The following is a 23,767-nucleotide window of genomic DNA, read 5'->3' on the forward strand; positions in this document are numbered from 1 at the left end:
CTGCTCCAGCTGATAATGGCAATACAGGAGAGGATAACTGCCAAGACGGGTGCGGAGATGGTCGAGGGGTGGGGGGGGGGCGCAAAGGGGCGTGGGGGTGAGGATGATGATGAGGAGGAGGAGGAGGAAGGGTCGGCGGGGGCTTGCTGTCACCTGCAAACACTTGAGCTGCCTCCATTGGGGGGCGAGCAATTTTGTGTCATTTGCACGTTTATGAGTGCAGGTGGGGAACAAAAAGCAGTAGGACAGTGAGGGTGGGGGTGCAGGGGGGGGGGGGTCCAAATTTTGTAGCAAAAGATAAAGGAGCGACTGCAAGGATCAAAAGTAATCCAGGCTGGTGAGTCACAGGCCTTGTTTGAGCTACATTCCCGATAGGGATCAAAACCGCGGCCCGTCGAGGCAGCGTTGGCGTAATTTGCTTGGATGTGATTACGCCCTTAATGAAGTCCTTGTCAGATGGGGGCATCGCGGGAAAAGTGTCCAAAGTTTGCTGCTTCTACCGAAAAACACGCCGTCGGCTTCCATTTGTCAGCCTGTGACTCATCCGCCTGACGAGGCGATGGCGTCACGGCACCCCCCCCCCCCGCCCCCGACTCTCAACCTCCCCCTTGCCCGTCGCCTCGTGACACGCCGTCCTCCACGTGGCACCCTCCGCCGGGCCGTCGGCGGGGGCGCGATGCTTGGCGTTAATTCCGAGCTTTGTTGACTGAAGAGGCTCATTGACTGTGGCAGCTGCTTGACCTTGCAGAGAGGGCGGGCGGCCCGTTTAGCTCATCTTCACACCTTACCCTTCAGGGCGGGAGGGGCCTTTGTTCTGGCTTTCGGCTGCGAAAACACTGTATCAACTTTACAGGTGTTGCATTTAACCCGTTGGCGCCGGCGGTGCGCTTTCGAACTGCTGACGATTGTCAAAACAAATGGCGACGAAGGCGTTTCCATTCCCGACAATGCGAACGCTAAAATGCTATGGAGGTTTAGCATCCGTTTGTTGCATTTCATTTTAGCATATTGAAAGCGTGCTTTGAAAACCACCATCCAAATATGAATTATAATTTTATTTCCATTGAGCGTATTGAAAAAAAATGCACTCTCTAAATGTAAAAACAAATTGACAAGAAAAAGTAGGTCTTCCCTTGTCGGTAAATGCTAAAAATAATGCTGATGTGAAGAGATTTTGCATCCATTCGACGCATGTCGTTCGAATGTATCAAAAAACACGCTTTCAAATCGTCGAAACACATCAAGGCGAAGGCATTTCCATTCTCGACTCGTAATGCTAATGCTAACACCAAAGCTAACATGAAATGCAAACTTTCCCTTCATTTGATACGTTTCATTTTAATGGACTGTACACATGCTTTCAAACGGATGGTGACTGTTGAAACAAATCGAGAAAACAAAAATATTTTCTTTCTGCACTTGGAATGCTAACGCTAACACCAATGCTAACACCCGCGCAAAACGACCCCCCCCCCGTAAGCCGACAAGTTTAGCCAACTGCTGCTATTTCACGTCTGCCCTGTAGATGTCGATAGCGCGCTTTCGAACTGCTGCTGACTGTCAAAACAAATCACGACGCAAAAGGGGTTTTGATTCCAATGCTATCCAATGCTAACGCTAACAACGCCGCTCTATTCAGACACAATTGCTCACGAGTCATCTTAAATCCTGTAAGAGTCACGATGACGCTTTCAGACAATCAACTGACAGCTGTCAAAACAAATCACGGGAGCAAAGGCTCGGGCGATGAACGGGAACGCTAACAACAAAGCTAACATTAAAATGAACAATCCTTCATTTATAATCCTGGTTGCATTCATCCCAAAAACACGGGTGTGTTGGTTATCGCTGAGGGCGGACTGTGTGACTCACTCACCCGCCACATTGACTTGGCCGCCCAGAACCTCTTGAAAACGAGGAGTGCTTTTAATATCCCAGACATACTCCTTTTCTTCAGAGTTTTTATGGTCGCCATTGGCTGCCTTTGTCGACTGAACTCTCCAATCCTTGCCGGCAACGATGTAATCACATCAACTCGGTCGGTCACGTGACACAGCTACGGTAGGCCAAAGAAAAAAAAAAATTAATACCGTTGTCAACTATTCCAACTGCATTTTCTTCTCTCTCCAGCCACCTCATAAAGCAGCCTTGGATGTTTTTTCGTCTTTTTTTTAAAAATGTTTTTTATATAAATGATCTCGAAAGTCAGCAGGCTTTATCTGGAGTGCGCAGGATGCGCGGGTGATGAATGCGTGCGCGTGGCGTAACAAGATAACAGATAACCGGTATTAGAGACCAGCTAATGAGGGCTTTGAACCCGCCAGCGCGTGCCGGGCCTCCCGGGACACCGTCCGTCAGTCCGTCCGTCCGTATGCCGTGGCTTGCGCCACGATTGCTAATATTGCCTTACGAGCTATTGCAGCCAAAACGGAATGTTTCATCAGGCGGCTCGCGGGGGTTGGGGGGGACGCAACGCCAGCGCGGTGTCGCGGCCGCCTCGGTTGCAGCACGTCTAATCGGCCAGCGCGAGTCAGTTAAAGCAGGAAATTGACGTCTGTCTGGCTAACGACGCCGTTTCTCGAAATGTTTTTGAGTTGGATGAACCGTAAGTCACTTGACTTCAAAATCGGTCTTTGACAAGCCAAACGAAAGGCGATGTTTTAAAAAAAAAAACATCAAAGACAATTTTGTGTCATGTTACTGATTTCTTATCCGCCAGAGACAAATTAGCGCCTTTGACAAATCAAAGCAGTGCGGAGGCTTTTGTCGATATCGAAGGCAATTTGACTTAAGATTTGTTCTTGATTTTACTGCTTGGTGCTTTCTACCGATTATTATTATTATTATTACCGATTTGTCTTACTGTTTATTGTGCATGTTAAATCGCTCCATGTACAGCACTTTGTATGCAGCGATGGCTGTTTGAAAGTGCTCGAGAAATACTCTTGACTTGAAGGTAACTTCTGCGTTTTTGGAATCATCAAACATAATTTAGTCTTTGATGCTTTGTACGTATAATGACCAAAAAAAAGTTCAGCGTTTCGTAAAAGCTACGGACCGTACATTCAATTGATCAAAGCCAGAGTTATCTTGATGTTTACGAAAAAAAAGTGCAACCGACGAGTGAACCGAATCACTGAAAATGTTCTACAGTATTTTTTTTTTGCATTCATGAAAACATCAACCGTTCATTCGGCAAAAGTCCCCAAATTGTGGCGATGTTTCCAAAATGGCGTACGCCCTTCGAAGTTTATGAAACGTGACCGCCACAGCTGGAGCGTCTTCGGCGTGCGTGCGCGTGCGCGTGCCTGCTTCGCATTCCAGTCACAAGCCCCTGCGCGGTGCGCGCATCTCCAAGGCGCTTTGAAAGCGCTTTTAATTTGCTGCCGCGCGCACGCGCGCCACGCTGGATCTTTTCCAAACGCTCGACGCCCGAGACGACGAAAACACCTGGACGCTTAAATCACTCGCATGTAAAGAGTGTAACTGGGGATATGATTTAGCGCACGCGCGTGTCTCTGTGTGTGTGTGTGCGTGCGCGTGTACAGTGCGTGTAATTAAATGCGTAGCCCTTCTCCCCGCTATCTCCTCCTCCAGCCAGCGCCAGTGACGCACAAAGCGCAGCACCGCCATGAGTCATCAGGCCGCCGGCATCAGCGCCGCCCCTCCCTCCATCTTCCCTCATCCCTCGCACACCCCCTCCTCCCCTCCCTCCCTTCCTTCCATCATCATCCCTCCATCCATCCGCACATTCCCATGTAGCTTTTTTTGTTTTGACCGTCTTTCGCTCTCCCAAAAGCTCAGCGAGTGGCATAAGAGCGGCGAGCACGATTCGCCACCTGGCATCGCGATAATGACTCACGGCGGCCCATCTTATCGACACTCGCAGTAGGAGTGGAAAGAGGAGTCAGTGCAAAATAAAAGAAATATATATAAATAAGTAAATCAAGTAACTTTTCGGCACGAGCGGGAAGGGGCATATTTTGGGCGGATGACTCATAAATGTGCACCTCTACATTTACACACGCGCACACACACACACACACGACGTGCAGAGAGGGTCACGCCCACTGTTGCATTTCAAGCTGGGTAAAAAAAATTAAAATAAATAAAAATTTATGGAGTGGGTGATTACGCTAAAGGTTCCATGTTCGAACCCCCGCCATGTGCCTTTCGGTGTGCCGCTAGAGTGCGACTCATTGTGTGATGTTTTTGAAACTGATTGTTTTGTCTCATGCCGACACTGTTTAAAAAAAAAAAAAAGAAAGAAAATTGTCAAACTACAATAAATAAATAAATAAATATCCCCTTAAAAAAATGGAAGTCATCCCTGACAGCTGATAGCTTAGCTTTGTCTCCTCCCGCAACCTAAAATTTGATGCGCAAGCATGGGGAGAACACGCAAACTCCACACAGGAAGGTGGCAGTTCGATTTCGAAACTATACCACCTGTGAACCGTGAGGCAAATGTGCTAACTCCCATCGATAGGTAAAATAATTAAAAAAAAATGCTTCAGATACATGTCAAACATTCTGATTCATCGTTTACTAGCAGCTAGCTTGTGGACTAGCGGACTAGTTGAGTTAGCGAGCTAGCTTGAAGACCGACAGTGGGTTTTAGACATTTTATTTCTCCCAAGTTCTTCCAATGTTGAATTTATTTCACTGTTTGTCGGTCAAAGATGCTAAATTTAAAGCTAATAAAGCCGACAACCAAGCTAATGCATTTTTTTTGTAAGCCTCAAAGACACCCATGTCACTGCTTTGTTGTGGCAACGTTTGGAAAGGTCCCGGCAGGCACATAAAAACAAAATGAAACTACTTTCAAAACAGTAGCTTTGGACAATCGGGCGCCACCCTGGCTTGTGACTGGAATATGAAACAGACACACAAACACACGCGCGCAAACACACCGACGTTGAGAACAAGCCAGCTGTGATAGTCACAATGTTCTCACCCGGTGTGACGCGTGTCGGCATGGGGGAAAAAGGTCATCGGTGTTTGCGCAGGACGTGGCGCGTTTGCGGTGTGTTTTACGACATGCGTGGATTTTATTGCGCGCAGTGTCCTCTTCACAGTTTTGTCGTCAATTACGGCGACAAAAGACTCGCGGCGAGGTAAAAAAAAAAAAAAAAAGGCATCACCAGGAAAACCGAACGGAAAACATGCCCCCCTTTTTAAAAATGTCAGAGACCATTTATAGTGTAACAAAGTGCGCATACGTTTTCGTGACTGTCAAAAATAATTTTGATTGTGCTTTTTAGAACTTTTTTCGGGGGGGTGTAGAGAACAAGTCAACATAAAAGACCATTCAGGTTGCTTTAGTGGTGTTTTGAGGGAAAAAAATGGTGGTTTTTACACTCTGGTGAAATTAGAATAGTCATCAGGCAATTTTGAGTCCTTGACAAATGTAATGGTTTCTTTCTGGGAATCGTCAGTCAGAATTTTGAGTCAGACAAACTTGACAATTCAGTTTTGTGGCCATGTTTTTCTCTCCCCCTCCCCCTCCTGTAATCATGAAACACATTCATTCAGAAGTATTTTGTTTTGCGAAACGTACACGGTTGGCTCATCAAAGGCGGCAACTAAAAATGAACAAAACCCACAAATGAAGTGTATGCCCCTCGTTAAATCCCCGAAGTTCGAAAATTCCAAGCCAACGGGCGGCATTGGTGTTTATTTTTCTCGGCTTTTGTTTGCCACGTTTAGCCTCCAATTATCTTCCAAGAGGTGGCGAGCTTCACTCTTCAACAAAAGGAGCAATCAGTCTCTTCTCTTCCTCTTCCTCCTCCCCATCGCGACCCTTTTCACTCCGCCGGATGGAAAGCGAGAAAAAAAGAAACCCAGAGCCCCCCCAACCCCCACCCACCTCCAGCAAACGACGTCAGGAAAATGGCAGAATGTTTTACAGAGCCGGTCCGCTGATCTGAGAGGTCACGCCTCCGATTAAATTGAAACACAAACGTGAAGACGTTTGTTGTTTTAGGTTTGTTCCGTAATCTTTTTTATAAGAACACGCAAAGAAAAGGAGCAGATGAAAACCTGGCCCACAAAAGTACAAGTAGTGGGAAAATTGACTTAATTACCTTTCATTATTGGTAATTTCGCCATTGCAAGACAAATAAAGGTTTTCTTATCTTTTCTTATTAAAAAAAGGGGGCGGGGGGAAACACCAAAAACGTTTTTTTTAAGATGAAAAGCAACAAAAGAGAAAATTCTGGATTTAAAAACAGCAACTTTACTTTTTAAAACGTGTACGCACAAAAATGGCCATTCTCTAATACTTAAAGCAAGTGGTTTGTTTTGTTTTGGGGGGGGGGGGAACAAGAAACAAAAACAATCTGGGTAAAAACCCAATCATCAAAAACATTTTTGCAGCTTGAACTATGGAAAAAAAATTACTTTTCTTTTTTTCAGACACAAAAAGAAACTTTGGGGGGGGGGATATCTAAAATATGGACATACTGTCCTTTTTTTTCTCCTCCCCCCTATCAATCAACGCGTCGATTTTTGGTGGGTGTTGGCCTGGCAATTTCACGGCTATTTCCTGTGCCATTCAAGTGCGCTATCGTAAACCATCAGGCGGACTCCCGAGGGGTTTTAAATCCCAGCTGTGGCTAAACAAGACCCTCAGATCGCGGCAATAAAGCTAATGTCCGCACCCCCCCCGGCGGACCCTTGGAGTCCATTGAACAGCCGCTTAATGCGGACACACACACACACACACACACACACGCACGCACACTCGGGGGGCTTGTTGTGGATTACTTCTAACCAACCTAATGATCTCCTCAAATGGACAACTGGGACTCTTGTGAGACCACCGTCACCCGCGTGCCCCCCCCACCCCAAGGGACCACCAGGGCTCGAGGGTAATTACCATGGAAATATGTGTGTGTGTGTGTGCACGACTGAGATTAGCTTGATCTATTTTGGCTGTTTTTTTTCCAACAGTGACAGTGAAAAGCGTCACCTAACAGGATTATTTATCCGCAGGATTATTTCATTGATTTGTGTGTAAGAATAAAAAAAATTAATAAACTATTTTTGCTGTTGCTTTTTTTGTTTGTTTGTTTTTAAATGTGACCTCACACTGACGCAACACGCAATTTTCTTCCCAGACACGATTTTCTATTTTTGTGCACATAAGCTCGCTCTGCACGGAAATTTGTGAATGGCTAAAAATAACAAAATCTCTCTCTGTTGTGACGAAAACACGGATTTCTTTTCAAACACGTTTTGATCCCACGCACGCCATCATTTGACTTTGTCTTGGTGCGCCGTAACTACGGTGACCGGTGTGCGTGCGTGTGGCGTGTGTGTTCTTTTCTTTGCATCTCAGTGTGGACATTTAGAATTGTCTTGGCCAAACTCAAGGGTCGGGGGCCAGATTTGGCCCATCGCATTCTTTCAGGTGGCCCACTGATGCAAATTTTGCGCATCAACTTCAACAAGAGGGCGGCCCGGTCGTCCAGTGGTTAGCACGTGGGCTTCACAGTGCAGAGGTACCCGGGTTCGATTCCAGCTCCGGCCTCCCTGTGTGGAGTTTGCATGTTCTCCCCGGGCCTGCGTGGGTTTTCTCCGGGTGCTCCGGTTTCCTCCCACATTCCAAAAACATGCATGGCAGGCTGATTGAACACTCTAAAAATTGTCCCTAGGTGTGAGTGTGAGCGCGGATGTTTGTTCGTTTCTGTGTGCCCTGCGATTGGCTGGCAACCGATTCAGGGTGTCCCCCGCCTACTGCCCGGAGACCGCTGGGATAGGCTCCAGCACCCCCCGCGACCCTAGTGAGGATCAAGCAGTTAGGAAGATGAATGAATGAATGAATGAATGAACTTCAACCAGCTTTTACCGATTTCAAAGGTACTGATCTATCCGTTTGTTGCGTTGATGCAAAATGAGAAGATCATCTCTCTATTTGGCAAAACGGCCCTCTCAAGGCTAACCCGAACTACAATGCGGCCCGTGACAAAAACTCGGTCGACGCGCCCAGTCAATGTTTTACAACGTAATTGTGTGGCTTGAGTATGTTCTTGACATTTGTGTTTTTGGGGCGGGTAGATAGGATTGACCGTGTGTGTTTTGTGTGTGAAAGAGTGAGAGAGCGCGAGAGAGAGATAAGAGACTTGATGAGAGGCCGGTGCAAAAGGCAGCGAGCGTTGCGTCGAAGGGAAGTAGAAGGAATAGAAGGACGAGGAAGGGAAATGTGAGTGTGGAATTCTCAAACGGCAGCACATTGTGGTCATCTGCAGTGCGATGAGTCACCTGTAGGCAACACACACACACACACAGACGCACACGCACACACACACACGCATACGCGCAGTGGAGTGGAGCTGTGTATAATCCCAGCCGATAGCTCCAAAGCGCATTGTCTTGGCTGAACGACATCACAATCGGAGGCGCCACAATGAAAGCAGGCTCGAGGAATCGGCTTGGTGGTTGCCATGGGAGACGGACTCGAAGAACAAAAAAACAAAACAAAACAAAAAAAAAAACAAAGAACCGGATGTGTCCAATCACAACACCTCTGCTCCAAAGAACTCACCAGCCACACAGTTGGGGGTTAAAAAATAAAAAAAGGGGGGGGGAGGCAAGTTTTCAGAGGAAAAATGACCTAAGATGGCTGCCTCCAATCAAAATGGCTGACTTCCTGCGCGCGATTTTAAATGTGAAGAAAAAAACAAAACGGTCTTCCGTGAGCTTTCAGACACAAAGCGGCGCGTCCGTCATTTGTCTTTGGAGTCGCCCGTGGTGCGCAATCAGCAAGCCGAGCGGTCGCCGCCACCCCCCCCACCCTCAATGTCTTGTCCGCCCACATCTCCTCGCGCTGCAAGACCCCCCCCCCCCCCCCCCTCGCTCGTACCATTAGCCTTTTTGCGCGCGTCGTTATGTGAATTGGGACCCTGCTGCAAACGTTCAGGTGTGAAAGTAGCGATTAAGGGGGTGGGGGGGTTGTTTTGTTTTCACCTTCATCCTGTTGCCATGGCGACACCTGCAATGAGGAATATATTGATTTGTATTCAAATTTTACCCCCCCTCCCCACACCACCACCACGCTGCTGTCAAGGGCCTTATCCAGATTTTTTTTTTGGGGGGGGGGGGGGTCAGATTGAGTAGCAGCATCAGTCACTACAGTGAGCAGATATTAATCGGCTCTTCTTGGTGTCTCAGTCACTACAGAGTGGGCAGCTATTGAAAAGCCACTTGCATCCGTGTCAAAGTTGCAACTCAGTCACGACAGAGGGGGGGGGGGCGTGAACCCATAGCAGGCACTAACCTTGTTGACCAAACCGTGTTTAACACAAATAATATTTGAGGACCTTGAAAATTTTGATTTCCAATCACAATATGGAGGAGGGGTAGTTCAAAAAGAAAATGCGATTGCATTCTTTATTTTTTCTTTAATAGATGAATTCTTGCTCTCAGATTGCCCCGACAAAGCCATAAAGTTTGCACGAGGTCGCCGACATGCGTTCTCCGCCGGGCAAAACACCGACATTTCCGGGTTTTAGCGATACGCGAAAAGGGTCAAATTATTAGAAATCAGGCTGCCGCCACCACCGCCGCCGTCGTCGTCACCGCCTGTGCCTAAGCGCCGGCAGCAGCCGACGCGCGATAAGCTCATCCCGCTGCTGGGAAAAAAAAAAAGGAATGAATGGAATACGCGGTGGCGCGATAGGGAGGCAGATGAGAATGAGCGGATGGCGCCATAATGGAGGAGCAAGTGGGGGGTGGGGGTGTGGGGGGCGTGGGGGGGGTTGCGGCGACGGGGGTGAGCGTGAAAACGATAGCGGAGACAAGAGGCGCGTTTAGGACGTGCACTTACATATGGCCAACTTACTGGCGGATGCCCGAACGCCGTGCCAAGTCGCAGATAAAGGAAATGGGAAAATTCACCCCCCCCCCCCCCCTCCCGTGCGCTATCTGCTTGGAAAGAGCTGAAGGCATACAAGCAATTTTTTTATTCTTTTTTTTTTTAATACAAGGTCAGCTTCAACTCGTCTGTCTTTGAGGCTTCCGACAACAGATTAGCTTCTCGCAAACGGGCGCGGCGTCGTTTATCACCTTGGATGATGATGACAAAAAACAAAACAGAGAACGAAAACACGGATGTGAAACCGTCTTGGAGGATTCCCAATACGCATTCGCTTCAGGGGAGGACTAAAATTTTGTTAATTGCCGGCGATCTCGATCAAAACGGCCCAAAAACACGTTCGATAAAGAAATAGCCGTGTTACAAATCAACTTCAAATTGTCTTTGATGTTTATGAAAACGCGTCGGGTTTCATTGGTGACTCGGATTTGTCCCCGGGATGCGAACAAAAACGGGGATGTGGTGAATTGCCCTCGATGGCTACAAGAATAGCGACTTGAGGTTCACTCGAAACAAGTGCGAGGACCGTCGAAAATTGTCTTTGATGTGGAACGCAAAACGGGTCCGTTTTCAAAACATATTTCGTGGCGAAGAGAATATGCACGTTGAATTGCATTTGAGGCTTATGAAAACGTACGCTCGACTTGCCAATCGCTCAAAAATTTTCTTTGATATTTACAAGACGGGCGGCCCGGTCGTCCAGTGGTTAGCACGTGGGCTTCACAGTGCAGAGGTACCGGGTTCGATTCCAGCTGCGGCCTCCCTGTGTGGAGTTTGCATGTTCTCCCCGGGGCCTGCGTGGGTTTTCTCCGGGTGCTCCGGTTTCCTCCCACGTTCCATAAACATGCGTGGCGGGCTGATTGAACACTCGAAATTGTCCCTAGGTGTGAGTGTGAGTGCGAATGGTTGTTCGTCTCTGTGTGCCCTGCGATTGGCTGGCAACCGATTCCGACCCCCGCCTACTGCCCGGAGACAGCTGGGATAGGCTCCCGCACCCCCCGCGACCCTAGTGAGGATCAAGCGGCTCGGAAGATGAATGAATGAATTTACAAGATGGGGCATGGTAGAAAAACTGTCTTTGACGTGCGAAAAAAACCCCAACAAAAAAACATTTCGAAGTTTACGAAAACATGGGTAGCTTATCGTAGCTCCTGGAAACCGTCATTGAGGACGATAAGTAGAGGCGGGCTCACGTGTCTTTGAGGTTTTTTGAGGACCGGCGGTGGATTCAGCCGTCACCGCAAATTGGGAGATGACGCGTCTCTCATGACGGGACGCACGAAAAAGTCTCAAGGTGCACATGCCCGATATTGAAAGGCGAGTCGGCCATTTTGGTTTCAGGCGACCATATTTTGCGGCTGCGGTGAGCTCCCACCGAAGGAATTCGCCGGAATGGGGCGGATGGATTCATTCGAGGCGCTTTGAATCCGACAATCGGCTGAGTGGGGAAACAAAGTGACTCATCCTTACATGATACGGACTCAACCTAAAATATTCTCAAACGACTACACACACACACACACACACAGACTGACAATAGGATTCAAGGTTCTTTGGCGCCGTAGGTGTTGGCGATGAGTCACGCGGGCACATTAGGGCGTTCCAAATGACTTCCCAGCCAGTCGGGCTGCGGCGCTGATAACTGATAACACTTTTCATTGCAACCATGAGGACTCGCTCGGCTCCCGCCGCCGCCTTGGGCACTCCGAGCTATATCATACACACACACACACACACACGTAATGATCTGGTTCAATACTTTCATTTTAGAATTAATTGATGGAATTTCTTTTGACGTGGCTGTATTTGAATTATTTGATTTCATTTTACAATAGCATCACCATCACACTAATCACTAAATTGATTCTGTGCAGTGTCATCGTTGTAACAGCTGCATTTTTTGGGGGGGGAGTGGAGGGGGGGGTGGGTCATGATGACCTAACGAGTGGCGATTTATCCATTTCATGTCAGCAAGGCGAGCTCGCAGCTATTTCTGTTCTCGCCGCGTTCAACGCAGATTGTTAAAAGCTGCTCGTTCAAGCTCAAGATGAAAATAACAAACGCTGCGTCACTGATTCGTGTGCATTAAAAGCTTTTTTAAAATGAGGGGGAAAAAAAGGTAAATAAAACAATTTTGCCTCTAGATGTGTTTTTTTTTTAAAGCATAACACCGCTATTGTTATTGTTTAATAACAAATGGCTGGAAAGGGAAAAAAAGGGACTTATTCAAAAATGTTGTGTGATGCGTTTTAGGATTTTACAGATTGTTCAAGCAGTCAGAAACGGACGCAAATGCACCATTTGTAAATTCCCAACAGCTAAAAGCCGCACGGCTTCGCATACTGAACGGTTTGCGTACGACAAATGCGGACTCGAGCTTTTTGGAAACAAAGAAAAGTCAATTGATTGTAAATCGGGTTGGCGTTTCTCCTCCAGTCCTCTAGGAGGCGCTGCGTATTTCAGAGTTCAACCCAAAAGGTGGACACAAATAGAGAAAGTTGTTTTAAAAACAACAAGGAAGTTACACACAAACAACCCAAGTAGTTATTCGGAAACGTCAAATAAAACCCAACCAGGAAGTTGAAATAAAAAAACTATCAAGTTTTGTGCTGGATGGCCACAAAAAAAATAAAAAATACCCAAAAAAGTCCCACTGCGGCTTTTATTAACGTTTTGCGGGGCCTGGCGGTGGGCCTATTACGGTGTGGCAGGCTGGTCCCCCCCCCTTGCCGTTGGATGCGGTGTTTACTGATGCGAGGCGTAGAGATTGATGGCGGGCGCTGATGTCTTTGCACTCCGCATATGAGACGCCTCATCAACCTCAAATTCGCCGCCTGGCCCACGACCGCCATCAGTCACGGCGGCCGCTTCCCCCAAGCCCACTGACACGCTCCCGGCACCTCTCCGCCAGCTCTGGGGAAGGAGTGAGAGTGAGTGTGAGGGGGCGGGGGCGGGGGTGGGGTTGGGGGGGGGGGGGGTAGATAATATGGGTGGGTGGCGATGGATGGTTGTCCGCAGCTCCATCTTGGATGGTTTTGACTGCCTTATGGATTTGTCTTCATCATGAGTTTTCATTACGAGCGGCTCGCAGTCCATAAAGCCGCACATTGCTGACAGGCCAACATCTGTGTGCGCCTTTTGGTCAACACGTTAGCCACTGCGAAATACTAAAAAAATACAATAAAATAAAATAAAATAAAATAAGGGCGGCCCGGTAGTCCAGTGGTTAGCACGTGGGCTTCACAGTGCAGAGGTACCGGGTTCGATTCCAGCTCCGGCCTCCCTGTGTGGAGTTTGCATGTTCTCCCCGGGCCTGCGTGGGTTTTCTCCGGGTGCTCCGGTTTCCTCCCACCTTCCAAAAGCATGGGTGGCAGGCTGATTGAACACTCTAAATTGTCCCTAGGTGTGAGTGTGAGTGCGAATGGTTGTTCGTCTCTGTGTGCCCTGCGATTGGCTGGCAACCGATTCAGGGTGTCCCCCGCCTACTGCCCGGAGACGGCTGGGATGGGCTCCGGCACCCCCCGCGACCCTAGTGAGGATCAAGCGGCTCGGAAGATGAATGAATGAATGAAAAAAATAAATAAAATAAAACCCAGCTTTCAGGGTTGCGTAGGTGCAACTTCCTGGGTTGTTTACATGCTATGGTTTGACTGGGGGGGTCTGGGGGGAAATCCTGGTTTGAATGTGTATGACTTCCTGGTTTGTTTGTGTGCAACTTCCTGGTTGGTTTGGGTGAAACAAAACATACACATTTATACACACTACATATTCATTCATTCATTCATCTTCCGAGCCGCTTGATCCTCACTAGGGTCGCGGGGGGTGCTGGAGCCTATCCCAGCTGTCTCCGGGCAGTAGGCGGGGGACACCCTGAATCGGTTGCCAGCCAATCGCAGGGCACACAGAGACGAACAACCAACCACGCTCACACTCACACCGAGGGACAATTTAGAGTGTTCAATCAGCCTGCCACGCATGTTTTTGGAATGTGGGAGGAAACCGGAGCACCCGGAGAAAACCCACGCAGGCCCGGGGAGAACATGCAAACTCCACACAGGGAGGCCGGAGCTGGAATCGAACCCGGTACCTCTGCACTGTGAAGCCCACGTGCTAACCACTGGACTACCGGGCCGCTCACACTACATATATATATATATACACTGTATGTTAGCACCTGTTCGTTCAGAAGGGGCCGCGGAATAAAAGAACACAGCGTGAACTCTTCTGGATATTCTTATGATTAAAAGGCTGCAGCGTGGTGGAAGATTACAGCGTGGGCACAGAGGTGCCCGACGCGGCGCCACTGTAGCACACGTTCATTGTGCTACGGGAACCTGACGGCGCAATTATTCGTCCATTTCTAGCCTTGGCGGACGGGAAGCGTGCGGCGTGGGTGGGAGAAGCGTATGCTAATTGCCCCAGTGCACTTTATCATTCGGAGGTGTTGTGCGCGCCCGGCAGCCGCATTAGCGCAGACGAACAAAAAAAGAAGCAAAAAAAGAAAGAAAGAAAGAAAAGAAAAGACGGTCGCCACCAGCGCATCTCCTCCTACCTGAGCATCCTCGCCCACACTCCGGCGTGGTCACAAAGGGAGAGGGCAATAATTAAAGGGAACAAAAAGGCCCTCCGCGCATAGCCTCTTAGGCTACGTTAACGCCGCAATTATCTCGCTAAAACGGCAGTCTTCATTTTAAAAACTGTCACATGAGTTACGGTTATTCGTGCAGGACTACGGGTTAGAGAAAAAAAAAGATGTAAAAAGAAAAAAAAGAATGTAAATGAAGATGTAATGTGCATGCCAGGCCACTAGTGGGCGATGTCACATTCCCCGTTTCCAGTGACTGACTAAATTGCAGCAACGTACGCCTTCGCAGGGACGTTTCATGAGCACAAACGTACAGTCGCGTCAATGTACTATTTTATGCAATTGATTTTCCTCATTGATCCATTCCAGGCCAACCCCAAATCACATTTTTGTGGTTTGTAAACCATTGTGATGATAAACCGATCCGTGCAGATGGCGCCGTTGCATCGCTTGGGATTTTAAAGTTTGTTTAAGGGGGCACAACTAGGTGTTTTTGGTGATGTTCTTCATCTGTTTTCCAAAGAACAACAATAACAAAAAAACAGCGGTGGCAATACTGCCAACTAGTGGCCTGGCATGCACATGGCACGTCATTCATGACATGAGCAGGGCTCAAAACTTTGCAAGAGAGAAACTTTTCACCTATTAAGTGTTAGAGACCCTGTGAGGCGCCACGTGAATGGCCTTTTGTTCCGTTTAATTAACTCTTGCCAAAGACGGCCAGAAGGAGAGAATAATGAAGCCTTTGGCGGCCATTTTTACGAGGTCATTATCCAGTACCTTGAGAGACCTCCCGAGACACGTTCAAGCGATCGATTCATTTTCACTTAAAATCTTTGCCTTTTTTTTCTGAAGAGAAGCAAAAAGATTTTTGTTTCGTTTCAGGGCGAGAGACAAAGGCACCGAGGTTATGTGCTGTTGTCGAGTGTGAGTCAGTGTCGTGGGGTTGGTGGAGGTGGCGCGGCGCAGGCGGGTGGCTAATGCAGAGTGGCACTTGATAATGCCAAGGCCGTGATATCAGCCAACATCTGCCCTGCGGCACACCTCCAGCGCCGCTGTCATCATCGGCACCATCATCAAGCATTTCTGCACGCAAATAACAACGCAACTCCCAACCCCTCCCTCGTAATGCAATCTAATCAAGAAGAGGTTGTCATGTGATGCCTTAAAGGGCTGTTTGAAACGTCGAGCTTTCCTCGCACAGTACGACTCACTAAATGTCTATCCGTGTAACGGTCCGTGTTGCCCAAAGAGACGGACGGGCATACGTTTCCGCACACAACAGACCCGCGGACTAAATATCATCGGTCCATCCAAAGTCAAGTGCTGCATTTGGGGACGGTCTGAAATCATTGTGTTCCCTCATGCAATCGAGCCACAAATTAAGTAGCAACCAATCCACCCAATAATCCGTCCATCTATTGTCAAATGTTGCCTTGAAGGACAGTCTGAAACATTCACAACTGACCCATTCAGAATATAGCCATCCTTTGTTGAATTTTCCCTCCTGAAATCATAACTTTCCACATGCCACTTCCCTCCCCTGTTGACGTGCGCTCGGATAGCTCTCATGGATGAATCGATAAGAAATATAATGACACATACTGTAAATGTCCGCGAGACTCAGTCAAAAAAATTTAAGTAAAAACGGTACAAATCACAACCTTCCGTGTTGCCTTCAGGAACAGTCAGAAATTAAACCAAGATAAATTGTTTCAAAATGTTCTAAGCCATTCACATTACCTATAATTTTTATATTTTTTATAATAGATCTGGCAGTCATCTGCATAGCAATGGAAGGGAATACCATGTTTCCTTAAGATGGAACCCAATGGGAGCAGATACAGCAACAACAGCAGAGGCCCCAGAATTGAGCCCTGTGGAACACCACATGACAGGGGAGCAGTGCCTCAGGGCAGCCAAGGGTGACAAAAAAGGTTCTGTCAGCCAGATAGGACCTAAACCACTCAAGAGCACTGCCGCCAATGCCCACCAAGCGCTGCAAACGAGTCAGCAGAATACTGCGATCCACTGTATCAAATGCTGCAGTTAAATCCAATAAAACTAGACACACGTGTCATTTGCCAGGAGGCAATTCCCACATCTGATTTTCCATCTCTCAATCCATAAAGTCAAGTGTTGCCTTCAGGCACATCCTGAAATTACAGCTTCCCTCACAGGACTGATCTGCCAACCTAGAGTGGCGTGTTGCCTTCAGAGTCGGTCGGAAATCACCAAACGGTCATGATAAATATTTACTTCAAGGCGAAACTGAAGGGAAGCGTGGCAATTGCCATGAAAGTGCACTTTAAGTGAGCATCATCACACACTCTCGGAGCAGCAATAATTGATAGCTCGTTAACAAGGTCGCCCCCCCCCCCTCCACAATGTTCCCCTGGTGCAGAGAAAGCTTTAAGAAGCCATGCAAAATGGCTGCTCCATCCATCTTTCGCTCACTTGCTCTCTTCATTGAGTAAAATTTCATTCATGCCATTTTCCTTCATTCATGCTGGAGGGAAGGGGAGTGGGAAGGGGGGAGGGGAGGATGAGGGGGGGGGGGGTCACGAGGGGCGTCGGTGCCATCTCCACACCAACGTTCTTATCAATGGACGTGACGTCAGCACAGCCTGCAGCTGAGGGTGGCGTATAGAGCAAGGGAGGTGGCGGGTGGGGGTGGGGGGGTTGTTGGGTGGGAGGGGGGGAGTCGGTGATGTAGTCACGTGGTTCCACGGAGGGTATATACAATAAAGTTGCGCTAGCCGTGGTGCTGAAAACATCCACTACAATACATTAGCTGCACGCGTTAAAGTGACCACAAAAAAAAACGAAAAACAACAACCCATAGGTTTTTGTTTTTTTTGTTCTTTTTTTAAGTGTCACATTTTTAGGAATAGTCTTAAATGTCGCGCCCAAGCTGAGAAGAAGAAAGAGAAGAGCTTCAATTTTCTCAAGTTTCGATGAGATTTTATTTTGGGGCTTTACTTTGACCCACGCCCCCCCTCCCTCTTCACTCGTCCAACCCCACCACCACCCCCCACTATAGTGGGAACCCAGGTAGGTGAAAAAAAATTAATTCATCCATTTCTTCATTCATTCATCGTCTAGTGGCATTATGAACGCTTATCGTCCATTGCGCGTTTTCTCAGCACGTGAGGAATTTTATTTCAGGAGAAAAAAAAATGTATTTGCAAACATTTCCTTCGATCTCACGTTTTCTTATGTTTTATAATAATGCAATATGAATAATAAACAAACGAAATTTATGTCTATACCCGCTTTTTACCCGCACTGGCAACTGCCAGATTGATTTTTTTTTACACGAATGACCAACGCGCATGTTTTCGTTTAAAAAATATATATACATTATTATTATTATTATTATTATTACTATACCTCCTCAACGACGACGTGTATCAAAATAAATCGTGTCTATTTTGTAAGACAAGTTATTGAGTAGATTAATAGATAATACATGATCAATTTTAATTCAATTTACGTGCTTGGATGACGTAGGGAGACGCGACGGGGCTGGGGGGGGGCGTGTTTCATTTCACAAAATATCATTCTGAATGACCAAAAGGAAAAATATAAACGAATAAATGAATAAATAAACGAGATGCTGCCGCGTAGAGCGGATAAAAAAAAAGAATTGGAGCTCGCGTGGATTCCGCCACAGTGTGCAGACTGGGAGGGGGGGCGGGGGGGAACGTGCCCACGCTAGGAAAAAAAAAGGGTAAAGCTTTTTTTTCTTTTTTTTAAATGACAGCACCCACTCTTTTCCTGCAAAGAAGGTGATTGCGGTGGGCGAAGGGGGTGGGGGCGAATGTCAAATGGACCAACCAGATAATTTGCTATTTGCTTGGGAGGAGGAAGAGGAGGGTGGCTGTACGTGGGGACGGAGAATGGCGGGAGGAGTGGGGGGCGGGGGGGTCTGGTGGGTTAAAGTAACTCAAGCGTGCCTTGCAGCTTTTTACGCGTGACTTCCACGCTGCGTGGCGCCGCGTCGCTTTGACGCACGGGACTTGTGTAGGATTTCATTTTCTAGACCTTTTTTTTTTTTTGTGAAACATTTATTTTGTGTCTTTGTTAGCTCGCATGAGACAGAGGAGGGGAGAGCCGCATTTTGTCGATTTGAAAGCCCCCCCCCCCCAAAAAAAGTAATATCTCATCCAGGCGTGAAGGTATTATATATTTAAAAAATGGCTGGCACGTGAGCGTGTTGGGGGCTGTGTGTGTGTGTGTGAGGGGGGTGGGGGGGTAACGGGCTCCGTTGCGCCAATTCTGTGCGTCAAAATAAAAACGTTGCCTTTTAACGCGTCCCCCTTATTCGCGCGCGCGATCGCGGCCGAGGCGAACGAGAAGCGAATATCTTCACGTTTCCAAAGAGGATGAAAATGAAAAAGAAAGGAAATCTAAAAAAAAAAAAAAAACGAGGACATTTCGTGCGCTTAAAAACGTTGAAATTCAAACGTTGCCTCCTCATCAAACGATTTTGGAAAGAGCGTTTCATGTTGTCGAGGGACCATTTATTTGCATTTAATCTGCCACTTTGGTGAAAATTTTTTTTCTTTTAAATTAAATATTTGTATTTTAATTAATGCCCCCCCCCCCTACTCCCTCCCCACAGTTGCTTCACCTCCCTCCTGCCTGCCCCGCATGGTCATGACCCGTCATCACGCCTCCCCCTCAGCCCGCCTCATCCTATTGGTCCTGCTCCCCGTCACTCTGCGGCTGGCCACCGAAGCTGCCCCCGCATGGGCCAAACCCGAGGACAGAGGGACGGCGAAGGGAGGGGAGGAGGCGGCGGCGGCGGCGGCAGAGGAGGAGGAGACGGTGCTTGTTCCGCCGCCCCGAGGCGACGACAACAACACGTCGCAGGACGGGGACGAGCGGCTCGAGCTGGGATCGGACCCGGCGCGGGCGCGGGCGCTTTTGGTCCTCCTGCAGGCTCTGGACTGGCCGCCGGAGGCGAGCGCCAACCCGCAGGGGGCGTCGTCTAACCTGCTAGAGGTCAACGAGATAAGCAGGCAACCCGAGGCCGATAAGGCGATCCAAGACTTTGAGGACCAGCGGGGTCGCGGGGGGTCGGCCGAGGACCTCCCGGAGAAAGCGTCAGACGAAAGCTTCCTTGCCGCCGCCGCCGCCCCCCAGGGGGACGACGACGGCTCCTTGCGGCGCAAAATCCGCGGCTACTTCCAGAACATTGATTTGGGCCTCCAAGACAATGAGATCCTGCCACCCCTGAAGGGCTACAAGGCGTACAACACGCAGTTGGCCCGAGCCGGGAAGAAGCTTCACTGGCAGGGGCCCTCCCAAGCCGGCCCCGTCAAGGGCGGCAACTTCATGGACGACTTTGAGGAGGAGGACGAGGGCGGCGAGCCGGAGGAGGAGGTGGAGGAGGAGGACGAGAGCCTGAGCCGCATGGAGGAGGAGGCCAGGGCCCGGGCCGAGAAGCAGGAGGTGCTCAGGCAGCAGGAGGAAGCCGAGCGGGCCCGCGAGGAGGAGCAGCGCTTGGCCGACGTGGCCTCCGACATGCTGCTGCAGTACATGGGCCGCAAGCAGCAGGCCTTCCTCAAACCGCGGCAGAAAAGCAGCAACGCCGCCGAGGACAAGCGCTCGGAGGAAGTCCTCCTCCCAGACCGGGACGAGGACGACCTGGACCAGCAGATGATCGACCGGCTCATCGAGATCAGCAGCAAGCTGCACCTGCCGGCCGACGACGTCATCGAGATCATCAGCGACGTGGAGGAGAAGAAAAAGAAGCGGAAAGAACTTCAGGAGCAGCAGCAGCGGCGCCGGCTCCCCCCACCCCCCGCGGCCGCCGCCCTGCCGGTCCTGCCCCGCTTCCGGCCCCTGGTGCCTCCGCCGCTGGCGGCGGCGCCGCCCGTCTATCACTACACGGCGTCCAAAAACCCCAAGAAAGCCCTCTACAAGGTCCCCCCCTACAAGGCATCCTACAAGTCCATGAAGAAGTGGCCGAAGGACAAAGGCAAGTCGCGCAAAAAGGACTTCTGGTACCAGCCTCAGACCCCCATCGATTACTGGTACAAGCCCCAGAAGCAGTTCCTCGCCTTCCCTTCCTACCCGTACTACCAGAAGCCATATCGGGCGTACTACCCCGTCTACTTCCCTTACCCCAAGCCCCAGTACTATGGCAAGCCCCCGCCTGCCCGGGACCGGGCCTTCAACGGCCAGGATCTTGATCCACAGAGTCCCCGGCGCAGGCACAGGGGTCAGGGCAAGAACCGGGGTCAGGGCTGGAGGCAGCGGCCGGCGCCCCGCCTCCCCGACGCACCTTACATCTCTAACTATATCCTGCCCCACCCACGGACCTACCAGCCCCCGCCGCCCCCAAAACCGCTGGCCCCGCCCCGCGGAGCCAGGCGGCCCCCCTTCTACTACCAGCCGGCCGCCGCGCGGGACGACGACTACGAGGAAGACGGACTGCTGCCTCAGCTGGATAGTGAGGAGGAGCTGGAGAACTTTATCGAGAGGATCTACATGAAGCGCAGAATGTACTGAATTTGGAGGTTTTTAATTGGACCCACGGGTGGGGGGGGCGGGGGTGGCGTGATCGTAAGTAAATGTGTCCGTTGGACGGTCCGGGGAATGAGATTCCCGTTTGTTTTCATCCACTGGTTGTTTTTGTTTTTGTTTGTTATTGATCAGGTTCAGTCAGAGGAGGGGGGGATGAAGGTGGGGGGGGGGGGGGGGGGGGAAGGTGGGGGGGGGAAATACCCCGCACACCGCCATGTTTACATTGTGAACACAGGCCGGCGTACGTCCGCCTCCATTCAGGTTTTCTACAACACGCAGCATCACGGGAATCATGTTTACAGCATGTCTTTGTACGTTACATTACACACAAACACCAACAAAAAAATTTTGGTTGTATCGGATGTGTGCCGGTGGCCTTTAGAATTTAGGCGGTGGTGTCAATACAACAAAAAGGTGCCACAAACACACATTTCTTGCTTTTCTTTCCCCCCCCCCCCCATCATTTTTGCCTTATGCATACCAGTCTCATAACTAATACACGCGGACCCCCCCCCCCCCCTGCCCCCCAAAAGCACAAAAACACTTCCAGTTCTGGTGGGCCGAGGTTTTGCCGTCATTGTTGTGATACGATTGGATGCATTTATGTCATATTTCTTTCATATTTTATTTTTTGTGAGCATTGTGATTCATATATCGTCTCCATGATTGTTAGGGCCCTCGTGGAATCTCTGCGTTGTTATTCTTGCAACCCGCGAACCTATTTTAAGGAACTTTTGAGAATTCAAGCATTCTTGTAAAAAAAAAAAAAATAATATAATAATAATAATTATCGGTCCTGAATAGAAACGACACTAAAAAGTCACTTAGTGGTGCCCCCTGACTTCACTTCCACCACTTGACTCGAAATTGGGCAGACATGGATATCGTAACAGGTTTCAGACAGGAAGTCGGCCATTTTGAAAAAGCGATATTCACTCAGTAATTCCTCCTGGGACGTTAGAAATAAATATATTTCCTGCGATATTGGTTTCATCCATCGAGGCAAAACATGGGTGAACATGTCTATCCTTAAGAGAAGAGAAGTCAACACCCTTGCTCAAAATTGAACAGGAAGTCGGCCATTTTGGTTTGAACCAGCCATGTTCACTCAGTAGCTACTCCTGGAAACGTTTTATAAAATAAATACCCCCCCCCCCTCCGACTCCCAACACCAGTTTCACCGACTGTCACAAAATTTGGTGGACAAAAGATCACGCGCAAAAAGTCTTCGCACATATGCCCAGAATAAAAACAGAAAGTCGGCCATTTTGGCTTTAAGCAGCCATATTCACTCGAGAGCCTCCCCTGGGGAAATTGGGGGAGGGGGGGGAGAAGATAATTACATCAATTCTCTCAAAATTGGGCCGTCATTTCTACCACAACAACATGAGGGAAAATGTCTTGAGGACCCATGCCTGAAATGGAAAACAAAGAAGTTCACCATTTTGGATTTGAAGTCGCCTTATGCGATCTAATGTGAGCAGACCACGGCATCAAAATGTGATCCTTTTGAGGGTTTACCATGAGAAAATTGCTACGGGGGGGGGGCATTCATCGCTTTATTTTTCTTTAAAATAAATAAATAAATACTTGAAGTCCGCCGCCACCGCAAAAGTGGGCCGAGTGTGTCCGGGGTGACAAATTGTTTTTGTTCATTTCACTGAAGGAATTCAGTGACGAGTTTGCGGTTGGCTTGGGGATGTGTCAGGGATTGTGCTATTTAAGAAAAAGTTAAAAAAAAAACAACAACAACAACAACATGCACGTCTTTCTACTTGCAGCTTCGAAAAAGAAAAAAAAAAACAAGAATAAAACAGTGTGGAGAATTCAAGATGGCTGTCTTCTCTCATTAAAACTGTGAGCATAAAAAAAATAACAACAACAACAACAACAAGGACGAAGGCCCTGCGACGCCATCTGTCTGGGCCGGCGTTTGTCGTTGATGTCACCTTTAGCATTGTAACATGTACAGTGTGAAATAAAAACATGGCCGTGGCAATGTGTACATAACAGCATGATGATGACCACTAGTTTTGCTATTCTATCCCCAAAAGATGATCATCAATAAAAGCGGTTATTTTATTAAAGGTGATTTTATCTTCATGGCTCCCTGCTACCGTGGTGCAAAAATGGAAATTTGGGGAATTTAATGTGAACGTGGGTGTCGGGCCGGTGTGAGTGGGAGCAAAAAGGGGAGGATGAAGGGGAAGGAGGGAAGGAAGGAAGGAAGGAAGGAAGGAAAGGGGGTGGTGATTGACAAGTAGTGATTGGTGCATGAGTCATCCATCTGCAGGACAGCAAGCGCCTGCGCACACACACACACACACACACACACACACACACACACACACACACCCATTACTTGAAAGGACATTGCAGCGACTTGCAACTTCAACATCGCAAACGTTGACACACTAAAATGAGTCATCTTCATTTCACTGTGACACACACACACACACACACACACACACACACACACATCAATCCTTTAAAAAAAATTCCAAGGGCACACACACTCACACGTGCACAGAGGCACTTTGATACAATTTTTATCCCCTAAAAAAAATAGCGGAAAGGAGAAATGAGTCGTACCCGGGTCACCACAAAAACGCGTGTGCCGACTAAGGCCCGGCCCACACACATAAATCATCAGATTGTTCGGTGCGCTACACACAAAAAGCATTTTTCCAAATCTTAAAAGATGGTTTCACATATGCTACAAATTAAGATATTTAAAAAAAATAATAATCAGGAATATGTGCATGTCC

General features: G+C 48.6%; 1 protein-coding gene across 1 annotated transcript; it reads left to right on the forward strand.

Annotated features, from left to right (window-relative positions):
* Positions 1-17,186: 17,186 nt before the first annotated feature.
* On the forward strand, positions 17,187-20,984 carry si:dkey-175g6.2 (uncharacterized). Its single transcript, XM_052047688.1, has 2 exons — positions 17,187-17,516; positions 19,090-20,984. Exon 2 carries the CDS (start codon positions 19,119-19,121, stop codon positions 20,982-20,984), a length of 1,866 nt encoding a protein of 621 aa, XP_051903648.1. The 5' UTR covers positions 17,187-17,516; positions 19,090-19,118.
* The last annotated feature ends 2,783 nt before the right edge of the window (positions 20,985-23,767 follow it).

This window comes from Hippocampus zosterae, chromosome 16, assembly GCF_025434085.1.
Source record: "Hippocampus zosterae strain Florida chromosome 16, ASM2543408v3, whole genome shotgun sequence".
NCBI lineage: Eukaryota > Metazoa > Chordata > Actinopteri > Syngnathiformes > Syngnathidae > Hippocampus > Hippocampus zosterae.

Coding starts and splice junctions, on each gene's coding strand:
- si:dkey-175g6.2 (XM_052047688.1), top strand. CDS start 19,119: ATGGTCATGACCCGTCATCACGCCTCCCCCTCAGCCCGCCTCATCCTA.